Source organism: Pempheris klunzingeri, chromosome 1 (assembly GCF_042242105.1).
Source record: "Pempheris klunzingeri isolate RE-2024b chromosome 1, fPemKlu1.hap1, whole genome shotgun sequence".
Lineage (NCBI taxonomy): Eukaryota > Metazoa > Chordata > Actinopteri > Acropomatiformes > Pempheridae > Pempheris > Pempheris klunzingeri.
The window spans coordinates 10,078,821-10,094,043 of NC_092012.1; the positions used below are offsets into that span (position 1 = coordinate 10,078,821).

The 15,223-nt window shown below is 38.5% G+C and overlaps 1 protein-coding gene across 1 annotated transcript in view; it reads left to right on the forward strand.

Moving 5' to 3' along the window:
* The window catches only part of LOC139205106 (protocadherin-9), a 187,547-nt gene that overhangs the window by 118,659 nt on the left and 53,665 nt on the right, over positions 1–15,223 (forward strand). Inside the window, exon 2 of the mRNA XM_070835214.1 lies at positions 12,306–12,507. Coding sequence (XP_070691315.1) covers positions 12,306–12,507 — 202 coding nt within the window. The remainder of the gene's footprint in view (positions 1–12,305; positions 12,508–15,223) is intronic.

The following is a 15,223-nucleotide window of genomic DNA, read 5'->3' on the forward strand; positions in this document are numbered from 1 at the left end:
AACTTGTAGCATGGAAAATGTTGTATATTTCAAGCCAATTGTTAAACCATGAAGCAGAATCACAGTTTAGAATTTTTACATAGATTACAAAAGAGTCATCTGCACAACAGAAACCACAAACTCTAATATATATGAGTTGTGATCACAAGGGATAGTAAACACTTCCAACTTTTATAAACTAGACATCAGTTTTTTGTAGCCATGAATGGGCCACCGTACTTGTATATTCTATGGTTTTACACATTCATAGGATTTGTGTGGTGATAAAACAATACCGCACTGTCCACGAGCGCTGCCTCTAATCTCCTACTACTGCATTTATCCAGACCCTGTAAGATAACATTTGGATTGATGCATCATATTATTGTTATCAGCATATTGTACAAAAGACAGAGGATCTTCACAACAGCATGTCAATGTTTCTGTCCCTGTTTTCAAATATAAACTAAACACAGGTCAGAGGCTTACAGTATGGATGCCTTACAGGAAATATTTTCAGTCAATTAAGTGTTCTTCTTCAGTTCATGTGTCATTTGTTTTTTGGCAAACGGGCAAGGAAGCAGACATTTGTCAAACACAAAGCAGTATTCAGTATATTTCAGTGAATCTGTGTTTATAAGGAACAAGTCACAGTTGTACAGAGGATAATGCCCTGCTCGTCGGTCAAGTTATCTGGTATTTATTTGCCTGCTGCTGCATCCAGTGCTAAGCCAAAGTGATGATGGGTTTTTTAAATAACATATAAGGAAATAATTAAACAATTACAATCTAAGTTGCGTAAGCTGTTGAGAAATGGAGCTTCTCCCGTGCTTTGTAAATAATGTAATATGTTAAATCTTGTCATGCTTTTTGCTTTTGAGGAAATTCTTAGAAATGAATGCTTTCACATTAAGTCCTTTATGATGGAACTTTGGACATACTGTATAAAATACAGCCTTGTCCAAATTGAATGAAAGATTAGAGTCCAGTTATTTCAGCACCATTTGAATTGATTCTAGAGGTTGAAGAGAATTTCAGAGAAGTATTTCAAACCAAAAGAAAGAATAACAAAAGATCTTGATGGGAGCCATCAAGATCAACATTCTCCTATTTATACCAATATATAGACCCTCACATGGTGATGGATGTTTTCTGGTTGGTTAATATTCATTCCTTTTTAATCTCTATATCTCTGATGTACTCGTTTTTTTCTCCCTTTGTTGATCATGTGCAAATGTAGTCTCCATTCCCGTACATGTTCACAATAAAGGTAAAAATAAAAGGCATAATTTCTAGAAAGCCAACAATGCTGAAAATTACTCCTCTGCTACTGTACATAAACATATATTGCTGCTTTGGTCTACATTTTGGCTCAATGGTTTTCCATCAGTGAAAAAAACCCAAAACGCAGAAAAAGAGAGAAGTGTTCCTTTTCTGTCACAGTCGCCCAAAATGCAAATGGGCAGGCGATCACATACAAACAAAAACAAATTATGCACTGCGACACACTATCCACCACTATGCATTATGCTTGCGCCTTGCTTTTACTAGAAACTACTGGAGGAAAATTACTGACTGCTTGGCAACAAAACAAATGGAAAAAGGTCTGGGTGATTCTTATTTTCCAGATGATTAGTTGCATCAGAAATAATTGTTGGTAAGATCATTGACCATAAAATTAATTATTAAGGCTTGAGCTTAATTGTATTTCCCTCACTCTGACTGTCCTCTTAGAAAAAAGTTAGTTTCTAATTTCCTGATGGGTGAAATGACAAAACAGTGGGTGTGTTTACCTAATGTTTTACAAATCAGAGGTAGGGGGCTACAGTGAGCATTAGTGAGAAGCAGCTTTGGTTGTCCACAATAATTGATGCATCTACGTGCATGCAGAAAAGGTTTATGTGCCATACAGTGTAAGCCACAGATTAATATGTAACATACCTACACGCCATGCAGTGGGAAAATATGCATGCACCCACTATTGTATGTGTATTTATTTCAGTCATGTGCATGTTTTTCTAGGAAGACTTTTTGGCAGCTGCATTTCTAGTAGAAAACACATGCAATCTACTCATTATTATGGTTGAAATTTGCCCAGGCATGACCTCTTTTGGCAGAAAGGGCTTAACATATTTTTTTGCAATGCTGTAAACCTTTTTCATAGCCAAAAAAACTCATTGAACACACACAAACATTTCATGGTACACTCATTAAGTTAAAAATGCTAACCTTCTCGCTAATTGTGCCTATTTTTAATACCCTCTCAAACCACGTTGTTTGAAGTAGTATGTCCTTACCAACATCGAACACATTCATAGTGCACTCATCTGTCACAAGCATGCATGTACACACATGAAACCACCAACCACATTGTGGGTGTGCTTTGAATATGTACCTGGATGGACAAATCAGGTGTATGCTGCAAATATTGAATAGAATGATTCACACACCCCATTTTGTTAAGAGTAGGTCATGAAAAACTGTAAATGTAATTATGTGAGTGCATGTGCGGTATGTATCTGAAAATATACAATATGTAATTATACATGAACATGAAATCCTTGTGAAATAAACAAAAAGGCTCTTCAGTAGACATTTTCCATATTAGTGTACACTGGTACAAGCCTGGCACATACGGTAAGCGCAGGGTGTCAATAGTGATATATGATGGCATTGTCAACACCTTGCCATGGTGTTTCAGCATCAAACAACTCTTCTGTTATCACTTACTTCCCCTTATCAAGTGGCATGAACATCTGCTGCTTTTGTTGCAAGTTGCCTTGTCATGTGATTTAACATAAAGAGAGATTATAAAATGCTCTACTCTAACTATTAAAGCAACAGTTTCTGTTTTAGTGGGGGCATACTTATTAGTAAGGTTTTCAATTCAACAAAGCCTTTTACAATTAATGTTACACCATATCTTAAATATGCTGGTTAGATTAGTAAGAGATATTGCTGTACATCGCCTTTTATTGTTCAATTTTCTTTAACAGCAGCCACTGTGCATACAGATTCTCTTTAAGATGCAGTATCAGATTAATCAGTCGTTGTCCATGTCATTAGGTTTTAGCACTTTGTAGCACTTCACTAATTTTTCAGTCAGTGGAATTTAGCTTTTAAATGAGAGAGAAGATGTAGAGGCTTATGAATTTAACGTGTGGATTAGTTGCATATTTCAAAACTAAATTTATTAGATTAACACCCTCATTATACCGTATTCCCATTAACAGACAAAGAAATAAATCCAATTTATTATTAACAGGGATAAACAATGAGAATGGAAAGTGCTATGAGATATGAACAGAAGAAAAAAAAACCTTTTTTAACCCTACAGCTAAGAAAGTTTGGTAGATTTAGATTTTGGTAAATTCTCGACTCACATTGCTTTGTTTCTACACGGATGCGACAATACAGCCCCAATCGGTCAAACGATGTATGTATTATTTGGGTATGTAAGAATTTATTGAGAGCATATTATTTACATTAATGATAACAGAAATTCAAGTTACTTTTTTTTCAGATCGTAGTTCTTTCAAACCCCAAATTTAGATGAAGAAAATTGGGCACCAACGGTAACTGGTGCCAATTACACATTACTAAACTGTCGCTCAGACGGAACATGCTGAACTGAGTCCATACAAAAATTATGATAGACTGAGCCATCCTTCAGCAGCTATCATTAATAAGATAAACAAAGAAAAGTCAGATTATCTAGATATACTGTTTCTGTTTGTTTGCTGTTCCGGAAAAACAATCTCACTGCTCTTATATTTTAAAATGAATGCCATAAAAAAAAATCGAGAAATTTAGATCACCAGTTGCCAAAGTCAACCAGACCTCCCTGCTGCGTCGATTTATATTTGATCTCTCAAAGCTGGATAATCATGGCTGTGTAAATAGCCATTATTTCCACAGGATAAACAGAGATCCAACTAAACAAATGTGTGCTTCTGTACCTGTTTGGTGTAATGGAATCACAAATAGGATTTCATGACAGCTAATAGGGTTGTAGGTTATTATGAATCATAGAGTACACCGTGATTATGCTTTTGTTTTGCATGCGTACAAATAAATCTGTAGCTTTTAATGCAACATGAATGTATTTTATTTATTTCTGATTACGTTTTAATATTTTATAAATCACTTCATTAGTGCAATGACACAAAGGTATGTCTCAGAGACATCTGTAGCGTGTAAATATATAGCTAACACCCTCCATAATGCTACAGAACAGTGACTTCAGTGTATGCTGTCTACAGCTGAGTGCAGCATCAAGATCACATGGACTGTAACTCATAAACACATCAAGCTTCCCTATTCAGTGCTCAGGGCCTAGCCTGCTCTGCTCTGTAGTTAACTGTCTCTGAGTGTCAAATCCTTCATCCTGATGCAGGAGACACACATAGAGAAGAATTGCTGTGTCTCTCATTTTATGGCTGTGGTTGTCGGCAGAGGGTAGAACCGATGAGTGAGTCAGTAGTGGTTAACTTTGTAGCTAATGCTCTGTGGCAGTTGCACAGGTTTCTTCAGCTCTGCTTAAGGCGCAGCGAGAAGCTGGTTGAACTACTCCTGTCTCACAGTTCTCACTCAGCCAAGTCAGGTTATTTAACAGTACACCAAAGTGAAGATGAAGAGGCAGCGGGAGATGTAGAAGGAGAGAGTGGTGGAATCCTCCAAAAGAGGAAAGAGGTCACTGCAGGGTGGAGGGAAAAAAAAAAAAAGGGTAGATGAGCCTAAGATGTCCAGATGTAGCCCCTGGTCCTGCTTGATGGCATCAATTATAAATGAAATTCCATCCCTCTGAAGATTTCTGCTGGGGTAAATTCTGTTTAGTTTGGTGATTTTTGTTCATGTTTTCATAGTCCACAGTGTAAAAAGAAAACCCTATATGGCCACCACTGATGTGGAGTAAACCCACCGTAGGGAGCTGGGAAAATGTGTCCATCTGTAGGCCAGCTAGATGTAACCACTGTATAAAATGGCTAGATGCATGCATGCATGCATGCTTAGGCAATGTATTCATTTCATGTTTCCAGCTGCATGGAGCCTGTGATGTCAGACATGGTTAGCTCAACTACCACTGTGCCTGTTAGCTGCAGTTTAAGCCGAACTTCAGACACTTAGAAAGCTATTGTGAAGTCGACAGAAATAATCCTAGAAGGTTTGTTCCTCAAGCTTTGTAGCCAATAAAGTAGAAACTGTATTTTTTTTGCACTTGTTATTGTTGTATCAGTTTAAACATACTAGGTGTAGACTTTTAGATTAAAGCATCTAACCTCATTCCAGCATCTAAGGTTTAGTTGTAGAGAAATGAAATAATCCTGGTGAAAAAAAAAGGCTCAAATCCTGCACATAGAGGCTTTTACGTGGCAAGGGGCTATAGTAAGGAGTGAATGAGCTTCATAAGCTCTCAACATGTTCTTGAACAGTGTCGAGTACACAAAGTTTCACAATATTTTCACATTGCTTTAGATTTTCACAAAACCCCTTTTTGATACCATCAATGGCTGGTATTTTTCAGCAATAGCCAGAGGACAAATATAATCATAAGTTGAAGCATGTTGGATGATGTTTCAAACTGTCTTCTGTATTCCTCTTTGTTAGAGCAATATGACGAGAGGAATCATCTGAGACACTCACAGCTCAGTTGGGTGTACTGTAAACAGATACATAACTTTCGCTTTTTCTATTTTCGTTTAATTTCATTTTTTTTTATTACTTTACAGTGTGGCCTCTCAAGGCAATTTGCTGCACCCTAGTGGTCCGTACACATGTCATTTCAAATGAAACTCTCAGGCCTGAGCTCTTAAAATGCATTTGCAGTCGCCATCAGTAACCACAGCGTCGACAAATCAAAAGGGAATGAAGTCTTAAAGCTCCGCTAACACCCCTTTCAGCTCTAAATAGAATTTAAGCATCTTTCAGCTGATTCTTTTGGTTTTACTGCCCGCATGCATTACTGATTTGGTTCAGTCTCATCAACCTCACTTTTTTAGTTGCTCCACGCAGTTGTTTTCTGTGAAAGAGCCCTGAACACATTGTACATGACATGTTCAAGACAAAATGACAAAGTTGATGACTAGCTGGCGAACATACTGGAGCATTTAGAGGTTAAAGAGCCAGATTCCCCCTAAGAGCTGGTGGAGACCAAAACATAGCTAGAAGGAGTGAGAGTACTTACATCCACCTGGTGTTCAGAAATGCAACTCCAAATAATTCCCAATGTTGCTATGAGTCTGCTATTAACTTCACCATATCACTTTTATAAGGTGATGATATGCCATTGCAGCGTTTATTGCATATTGGTCTGCCCCCATGTGGGCAAAAATTCAATTAATGCAAATTTGAAAATGCACATTTTGATTTTTGATGTTTTCATAAACTGGGCAATTATATTTTAAACCACATTTTTGCCAGTACCAGTTTCATGAACACATTCTACATAGAAACATTTTTTACATTTTAGTAAAGTTAGTGTTAATTGTGTATCATATGACTACCACAATTTGGGCCAAAACACAACCATCTATTTAACAAGCTAAAACAGTGGGGATTGGTGCTCATGCTAAGGTATGATAAGTGGGATGCTATGTAATTAATTAGGGAGGTGTAGACAGATGAAAAGAAGACAAATTGGACTTTGAAGGCGCCAGCAAGAGGGATCCTGTCACGGTACGGTGAGACTGTGGGTCTGGTGACAAACACACTGTGTGACTACATATGGATGTTTAAGAACTGTCTATGTGTCTCCAATGTGGGTTAGACAATAAATGGTTCAAGGGTAAATAAATAAATATGCATGCCGTACCCGGCCTCCATAAATCTGAATAAGACCATTCAGCCCAGAAGGAATCAAAATGATAGACGGTGCTGATAATCACATGCTAAGCAAGTGTTCTGTAAATGACTTACACAAAGCACACTACTGTTAGGCATAACACACACACATACACACACACACACACACACACACAGACACACACACGCCCTCTATGTCCACTTTTCCAAGCTTGCAATTTGGGAAATGGGTCAGATGTGACTTAGATTTATGAATCTTTGTGTTTGTCTTTGGGAGTGTGTGTGTGTGTGTGTGTGTATTTATGGTGAACCAAAGAGCGAGCGAGTGACTGATTGGGCTTCATTGTGGATGTGGCAGAATGCAGATGTTTCTCAGAACTGCCTAGCTATGATTTAATGATGAAAAGCAGAAGGCAGCATACTTAGACTCTGGAGAGGCAGCAGGAGCAGACTACGTCAATATTAGAGTCAAAATCAAAGACGGGGGAGATTGTGATTTATTTGTCACTTTTTATTTGAGTGTTGCTTACAGAAACAAGTTTGGGAACTCTTTTTATCTCTGTGTCTTTCATCTTTTTTAAGCAGTTTGAAAAGCTTGTTTTTGACTGTGTTTATGTCATCCAAATCGAGCCCTGCCTGACTGAGATTGTGATGCATCTTATGGATGATCCCAATGGAAATCCGGATGTTATGTTGACAGAATCCAACGTCTGTCATCTGTTAATGTTTCACTTGATTTGATGTTTTATGGAATGTTACAGCTTGTCAGAGTTGTCGATGAAAACTGTAAGGACTATAGTATGACACATATTCTTACAAAACAACTATAAAACATCAAGAAAGACTTCCTATTTAAGGGTCAATAGCATCAAGTAAGACTCGGCTTTGTCCTTGTGTTGCAGCAAGTGTTGAAGTACAGCAATGGCAGTAGAAAAGTGTGAGACACAGGGAATGAACAAGAAAGAAAAAAAAAAAAATCAATCAGCATGAGCAGTGGAACAAAGAAGACAATCACGTTTGTGGCCTTTTATTGATAAAAAATGTATTTTCCGAGGTGGCCAGCAGATGGCACAGCACCTTTGGTCTCTAAGGGAAGGAGGGAGAGTGAGAGAGCAGGGCAGATAGAGAGAGAGAGACTGAAAGAGATCTTTTCGTGAGTTTTGTTTTCCTGGTTGACTGATCTCCCTCAGTGGTCTGATTGTGAGAGCGGACTCGTGGGAAGTGTTCTCTCACCGCAGGTGTCAGACTGCTGTTAGATAAGATTATTTGTGGGGGTGAGGAGGTTGCATTATTTTGTGCGCATGTGTGTGTCTGTGTGCACGTCGGCACAGTGTGTGCTTCTTCTCATTAAATGTCTGCCTGATAGAAACGTAGTGGTATATTGTATTCATTTGGAACAGAATACAACACAGAAGTTGTTTTCGCCTCGCACACTGTGCTCCATATGGTCGCACTCAGGAGGAGAAAGACAGGGAAGCACAGAGAAAGTCATGCTCCGAGTCATAAGCCCTATCCCTATTTGTTTTATGTCACATAAAACCAAAGTTGTATCAGTTTTGTGTTCTCTGGGATGGAGTCTTTACTGTGCAGAGATTCTTTATATTTCAACCTCTGATTGTGATTTTCAGTGGAGTTGATCACATGAAATGCTACAGTGGCACAGTAACGGTGCTGAAGCACATCAAAATACTCCGTGATATCATGATAATTAATTGCTCTCTGATTGTAGACTTTGCTTAAAGAACTCAACACATCATGGTTTGAATCACATTTTTGTTAGTCCTTAAAAATGTAAATGCAAACTTTAGATCAGTATATGAATATATGAATTGATTTGTGATACTGTATTGACGTTTCCAACAACTAATAGTGATTTTTTTAATACTCATATGGCGTGTTGACCCATTGGGACCTTTGAGGAATGGAGTTTGATTTAGCTGTTCGAAGACACAACTCCCACTTTCATACTTTCCAATAATACGATTTCTATAAAGTTACAGAAACTGATGTTTCAATAGCTGATATTTACTCTTTGCTGTCAGATTTTTTTCTATTTTTTTGTGCTTAATACAATATCCTCTCTATGAGGATTCAAGGGCGAACGCTATTCTTGATTATTTGCAGGCTTGCTGGAATTTCAACCTTCTAGCAGCAAAGTGCTGCTATTTGCTTTGTGTTGTGTTCAAATTATAAAAACAAGCGGATAATAAGGGTTAACAGGCGCGATAAGCCATAATATCTTGTAAACTGGCAGCAGGGATAGTTTAAGCCGGTCTTATGCAAATGTTACTACAAGTGACTGTCAGCAACAGAGAAATACAAATATCTTCAAACATGCTTAAACCCACAAATAAACACATGCACTAACGCACACAGACAACACGCAGACAACACGCAGACAGAACGCACACAGACACAGCATGTAATTTAAAAGTGGACCCCTGTATTCATTACAGCTTGTAATGTAGTGAAATTAAACATGATGAATTATAAATTATTCTGCTTTGAACCATCCAGGTTATAGAGAAATATTTATCAGAGAAATCTGAATAATTTCATCATTTTGCTTTATGCGCATAGAGTATGTTGTTACATTGAATCCCTTCTGCTTTGACCAAACAGAGCCCTGAATGAACTCTTTCAGGGCACTGAGTGAGACTTCATTTTCCCACCCACCAGTCCCACCAGTCCACCAACGTTTGACAGCACACACTAAAACCATAAACCAAAGCAATAACGTGTCAGTTTTTTAGAAGTCAAAATCACAGGAAATTACATAGACAAAGTTATCATTTTTGCTTGTATTTGTCATGTGTATGAGACGGCCATCTTATAACATCACATTTGTCATGTCATACATCTTAAATAATTGAGATTTTAGATTGGTGCGCTTCAAGCAACAGCAGTCATTTTTCTAATGTCATTGCATTTCCTTTTGTATTTGCACGCAGTCCATATATCAGTCCCATGTATTCTTGTGAATGCCTTAATATTACGCTTCTGTGCATGCACTCTCTTTTTGAAAAAAAATCATTAAAAAAGCAACAGTATGTTCCACGCTCCCGATCCAATAAGTTTACTCATAATACAAGATAGATACTTTGAATACTACTTTTATCGACTGTGTCGTAAAATATACAGTTGCCTTCTTCACTCTGAAAAGAGGTGGTTGAAAAGCTGCCAGTATCACTACTGCCGGCTTGACACTTTCAGGGCAGCCAACAAATAGATGGCTACCTTGCCTCAGGCCATCTTCTTTGGCATCAGCAGGAAGGAATGCATATGAAGCCTCCGTTAATTAACAGCAAAAACACCAAACATGTCAAATTTTTAAAGCTTGTCTCACCTTTCTGCTTCACCGGGTTAATCTTCCTTAAAATGTCTTTAAACTGCACACACATACAGTTCCGCACATTCCTCACCTATGAAACCGATGCTACTGTGCTACATCGGCTTATCAGTATACTTCAGCTGTCACATATACAAACAAAGCAGGGACCTTCTTTCGAGGGGAGTTTTTTTCTCTCCCATTATGTCACCTTCGTTTGAAATGCCACATTTGATCGTCTGACTCTTTATAATTACTAACTGTGACATTTATTCAGATTCATACCATTTTACAAGACCTTTACATTTAATTGTACTTGATTCTGTATTCCCTAGTGTTCCTTGGAGACAGCAACTGTGAAGCATTGTTTAGTTCCTGACTTAGAATCTTGGCAATATATTCTGGATTTTGGATGGTTTTACAGTGTTTCAGATAATCCACAAAAAAGGTCACAGATGGACTCACTTTCAAACAGTGTGGTCTGTAACAGAGAGAGAACCATCCTATCCATCTGTCAAATAAGACTGATAAATATGTATGGATGTATCTGATATTTCAACTATGGATTGCAATTCATTTGTGTTTTTCTCTTTAATGTAAAAAGAAACATTTTCAAAAGGGCTTAAAAGCCAGGTTTACATTGTTAAATCCACCATAATCTTTCATAAATGAAGCCAATACAATGCTTTCACAATAAAAGACATATACACATAGCTGTCAGTCCTTGAATTTCATAAAATATAATTTTTTGTCATCTCAGTTCATTCTTTTGTCAGCTGTGTCATTCAACACTCATTGAAACACTCCTGGGCATGCAAGGATTGACATCTTCCTCCAAGGTTATAGTTGACATGTTTTGTTGATCTTGAATAGCAGCTACACAACTACAGAACTATCTATCTATCTATCTATCTATCTATCTATCTATCTATCTATCTATCTATCTATCTATCTATCTATCTATCTATCTATCTATCTATCTATCTATCTATCTGTCTGTCTATCTGTCTGTCTGTCCGTCCAAATTAAACACCATTTGTTAAAATCTGAAGCCAGCCTTTTTTCCCCCACAGTCTCCCCCATCCCCCCACTTTTTTTTTCTTCCTTTAGTCCCTCTTTTTGGTTAATTGAATGTTGCATGCATTTGGAGCAGTTCTAAAATATATAATGAGGTCATTTGCATTAGACTGCAGATTGGGTGACCTTTGCTTTTGCCAATAATTACTGTAAAACCCGTCTCTGTCTGTCATCACCAAGGATGTGGCAGGGACCTCTCTGTGCTCACTAAAGGTTAGCTGGAGGCTTGTGTCTGGACTTATGAAAAAGCCTGAGGAAAATGTCATTAGAGCAAGGGGAAAAGACACTTGGAATTAACAATTGGAAATTCAATCAGGATGGCTTTAAGGATGGTGCGCGTACGTGTCAGTGTGTATGTGTGTGTGTGTTTGCATGCATATCTCTAACAGAGGGGCTGTAAGACATGTCCTAGGAACACTTGTGGGTTAAGAAATTCCTCTCCTCCGTGAGAGCGCAGAATGTGGGAAGAAGGACACCCTCGGGGCGACTTCTGTTAACTCTGCAGGCCACTTTGACTTTGCCAACACCCAAACAAACTGACAACACAAACTAAACAATCAGGCTGTAAATGTCCCCGCAGCGGTCCCCAAAACCAAAATGATAATATGCTGCCACCAATATCTAGAAATTTCATGTCCTTCATTAATTTTGCCTGATATTATGTACACAATGTATTTATAAAAGGCTCACACATTTTGTACTTTTCACCTTGCTGAATTTTCGTTACAGTGCATGGCGTTTAATTTGCATGCCGTTATTGGTTGTCATTGTGCAGTGAAACGTGACTGTATTTACCATGTGTGAACTCCCCTTCCCATCAATAACTGGGGCCACGTCGAAATAGATCTAAAATCATTCTCATTCTTCTGAAACTGGAGACGAACCCCTGTATTCATCAAGGCCTTTCTTACTTGTAAATGTTTAAAAAATTCACATCATTCAGACAAACCCTTAAGGCTGCTTATTTCACACTGCAGTGCTGATCAGCACTCAGTGTGTCAAACAGCATGCGTGAGCTTGCTCAGCTCAGTGTAAAATAATAGTGTGAAAAAATTTAAATTTTGAGGGGGCAGAGCAGAGCACTAACATCAGAGGCTCTGTTTTGTGCTCTTGGTTCTAGTCGCAGCGGCGCGTCACGTTTCACCTGCCGGACGGCTCTCAGGAGAGCTGCAGTGACAGCGGTCTGGGGGACCACGAGCCTGTAGGCAGTGGCTCCCTCCTCACACAACCTCTCCCTCTGGTGCAGGCGCAGGACGACTTCTACGAGCAGGCCTCCCCTGATAAGAGGACTGAAGCTGACGGCAACTCCGATCCCAACTCTGGTGAGCAATCATACATTTCATGGCAAACGTTTTGATATGCATGCATGGTTGGTTTCTCTCTGAAATTCTCTTTCTGTCTCTCTTATTCTTCTCTCTTTTGCAAACTCTCTGAGTTTAAAGTCCAATTGTAGACGTTTTTAAGCAGGTGCAAAATGTTCACTTTGATCCAATTTAGTGGACATTGTGTGTGTGTGTGTGGTAATGATGTCTTTTATTTCAGACACAATATGGCTTTTTCAATTTTCTACTGATTGTATGGAAGACAGTGAAATTTGAGCATGCTTTGTCTTAAAGTGGAGGTTAAAGAAAATGAAGACAGTGTTTCAGATTTTGCTTCAGGGAATGACTAAACTCTTTGAACAGAGGTAATAGTTATGAAAAACAACATCAGCCTCTATAAAGAACTCAACGTGCCAAATATCATTTAATTTGGAGTCATTTGATTGCTCAAGTAGGTTTCTAGTGGATACACGAGCAGGTCATTCATTTCTCAGTTAATCATCCAGACTTGTTCATTCCTCCCAGGAGCAAACCTGGGCCTCCCATAGGTTCCTCACCTATTTGTGAAACTCATTTGATTTATTTAGAGATGATTTCCCAGTTGGAAGTCTTGGTGCTCAGCTGAAGATGTTAACTTCCCACTATTTCTGGTGGGAATGTACATCTACGACCCAGTTTTCTCATTTTATCATTAAGAGGTGAAGCGTGCGCGAAGATCAAGCGCATCGCCCCAAGGTCGATGCCAGCTTGCCTGCTGAGGGTGGAGCAGCCAACACCACATAAATACAAGTGCTGTGAGTAAACTGTGTGTGCGTATGATTTCATACAGACTCTAACTTAGCAGATGTACTCACAGTTGGCAGATGTACTCAGTGAGTACCTTGTACTACTGACTCATGAACAGAGCTGCACATGGCCCAACCATGTGCATTTGTTATACAGCTAACTACTCAGTATTAATGCAAAGAAAAATCCATTAGAATTTGGTTCACAGGTAGTTTGCAAGCGTGGGAAATATGCATGGACTGACTCATCTGAATGTTCTTCTATCCTACCTCTTTGTTAGTCCGCAACTGCCATATGCAATAGATATTGAATATATTTAACAATGGGTATCATTAAATATTTCACATAATAAATTATAATTGTTAAAATGTAAAAACTACATGTAATGCTGCCTTGAAAAGACCATATGGTCATTAGTTTAATTGTTTGTTACTGTAACTGAGGCCAATGTAACTTTGTGAGGTAATTTCCTTGACCTCAACTGCAGTGGACTAGTCATTGAAATGTCATTAAGTGTTATTACACTGTCCAATGCTTTTCCAACAGTGTCATGAATAAGTTCCTTGACCCAAACTACTGTCTTACAATTTGGACTTGTCATAAAGATGTCATTCAGTTTCATTACACTGTCAAATTATTTTGTAACAGTGAAGATGGTTTTCAACAGAATTCACCTGGAAATCCAAAACCACATCTATCTGTTTCTCTTGCCATTGTTTTTAACATTGAAACTACCATTCAGTAGCTGACATTTATAAGGTAATGTTAGTGCTTGTACTAGTGGGCCAAAGTAACACAAACATCAGTTAAAATTGATCTTAAACCCATCCTGTTTCTATGTGATAAAACCACAGCAGAGAGAAACAGACCTGATATAAATGCAGCTTGGGAGTTCCAGGTGAACCCATGGAAGTCATTGCCGTAGGTGTTTGGTGTGGAGCAACATTGATGTGCAGAGCCGAGCCTTGAGACGCCTGAGAGCTCCGCCCTGGCAGTTTTCAACGCTACAATTAAAGGCGTGTCCAGGCATGAGACCCACCGTTTTAGGCGTAGAACAAGGAGAACCCCCACAGCTCTAGACACAGCACTTTCCCACCAGCTTTTGGAGATTGTTATTGTTTCATTGCCCACTCCATAGCCTCCAGCACCAAACACTTACAGCATATATAAACATTGTGCTAAAGGTCAGCATCAGACATTTGTCCACTTATCCCTTGACATGATTTAGCAAGGTTACACTTGACCCTCCAAATAGATAAAACCTACGTAAAATATGAATGAAATATGAGATACACATGTTTAAATGTGTCCTAAATGTCTAGTCTTTCTGACCAGTCTCAACAAATGCAGATAAACTGATGGGTATGAATACTATATGGGGTACATAGTAAGATAGAAGGGTAGAGATAGTCTTGGGTGGTTCTTTGCATCAAGTGTACAACAAAATCAAATATGGACCATAAAACACATAATTAGAAATTAACTTCATACTTACACATGTCCTCGTGCATGTAACAAGACTGGTTACATTAACTGTTTACTTTTACTCTTCCAACATAAGGCATTGTTTTAGCAATTGTGTTCTGTTTTGTTAGTGCTGTTTGCCTATCAGCAAACTATTAATAATGACAACAGTAGTCTTTCACCACTGAGCTCCTGCTTGGCAGGACATTGATTTTATGTCCTGCCTATGAGGAATGTGTTACCTGCTGGTGTTACTCAATATGTGATCTCCATGGTCCCAGGTTAACTAGTTTTGAGTAAGTCTCTGTCAGACTTAAAAAGCACTCTTTTCACACTCTTCCTGCTAACTGTACAATATGACCCAGTCTGTCAACACAGGCAAACAATATCTGAAAGATATTTGACACTATTATGTACTAAGCTGAGGTGAGAAGTACCTTCTAACACTATTGAAAACAAAACCATT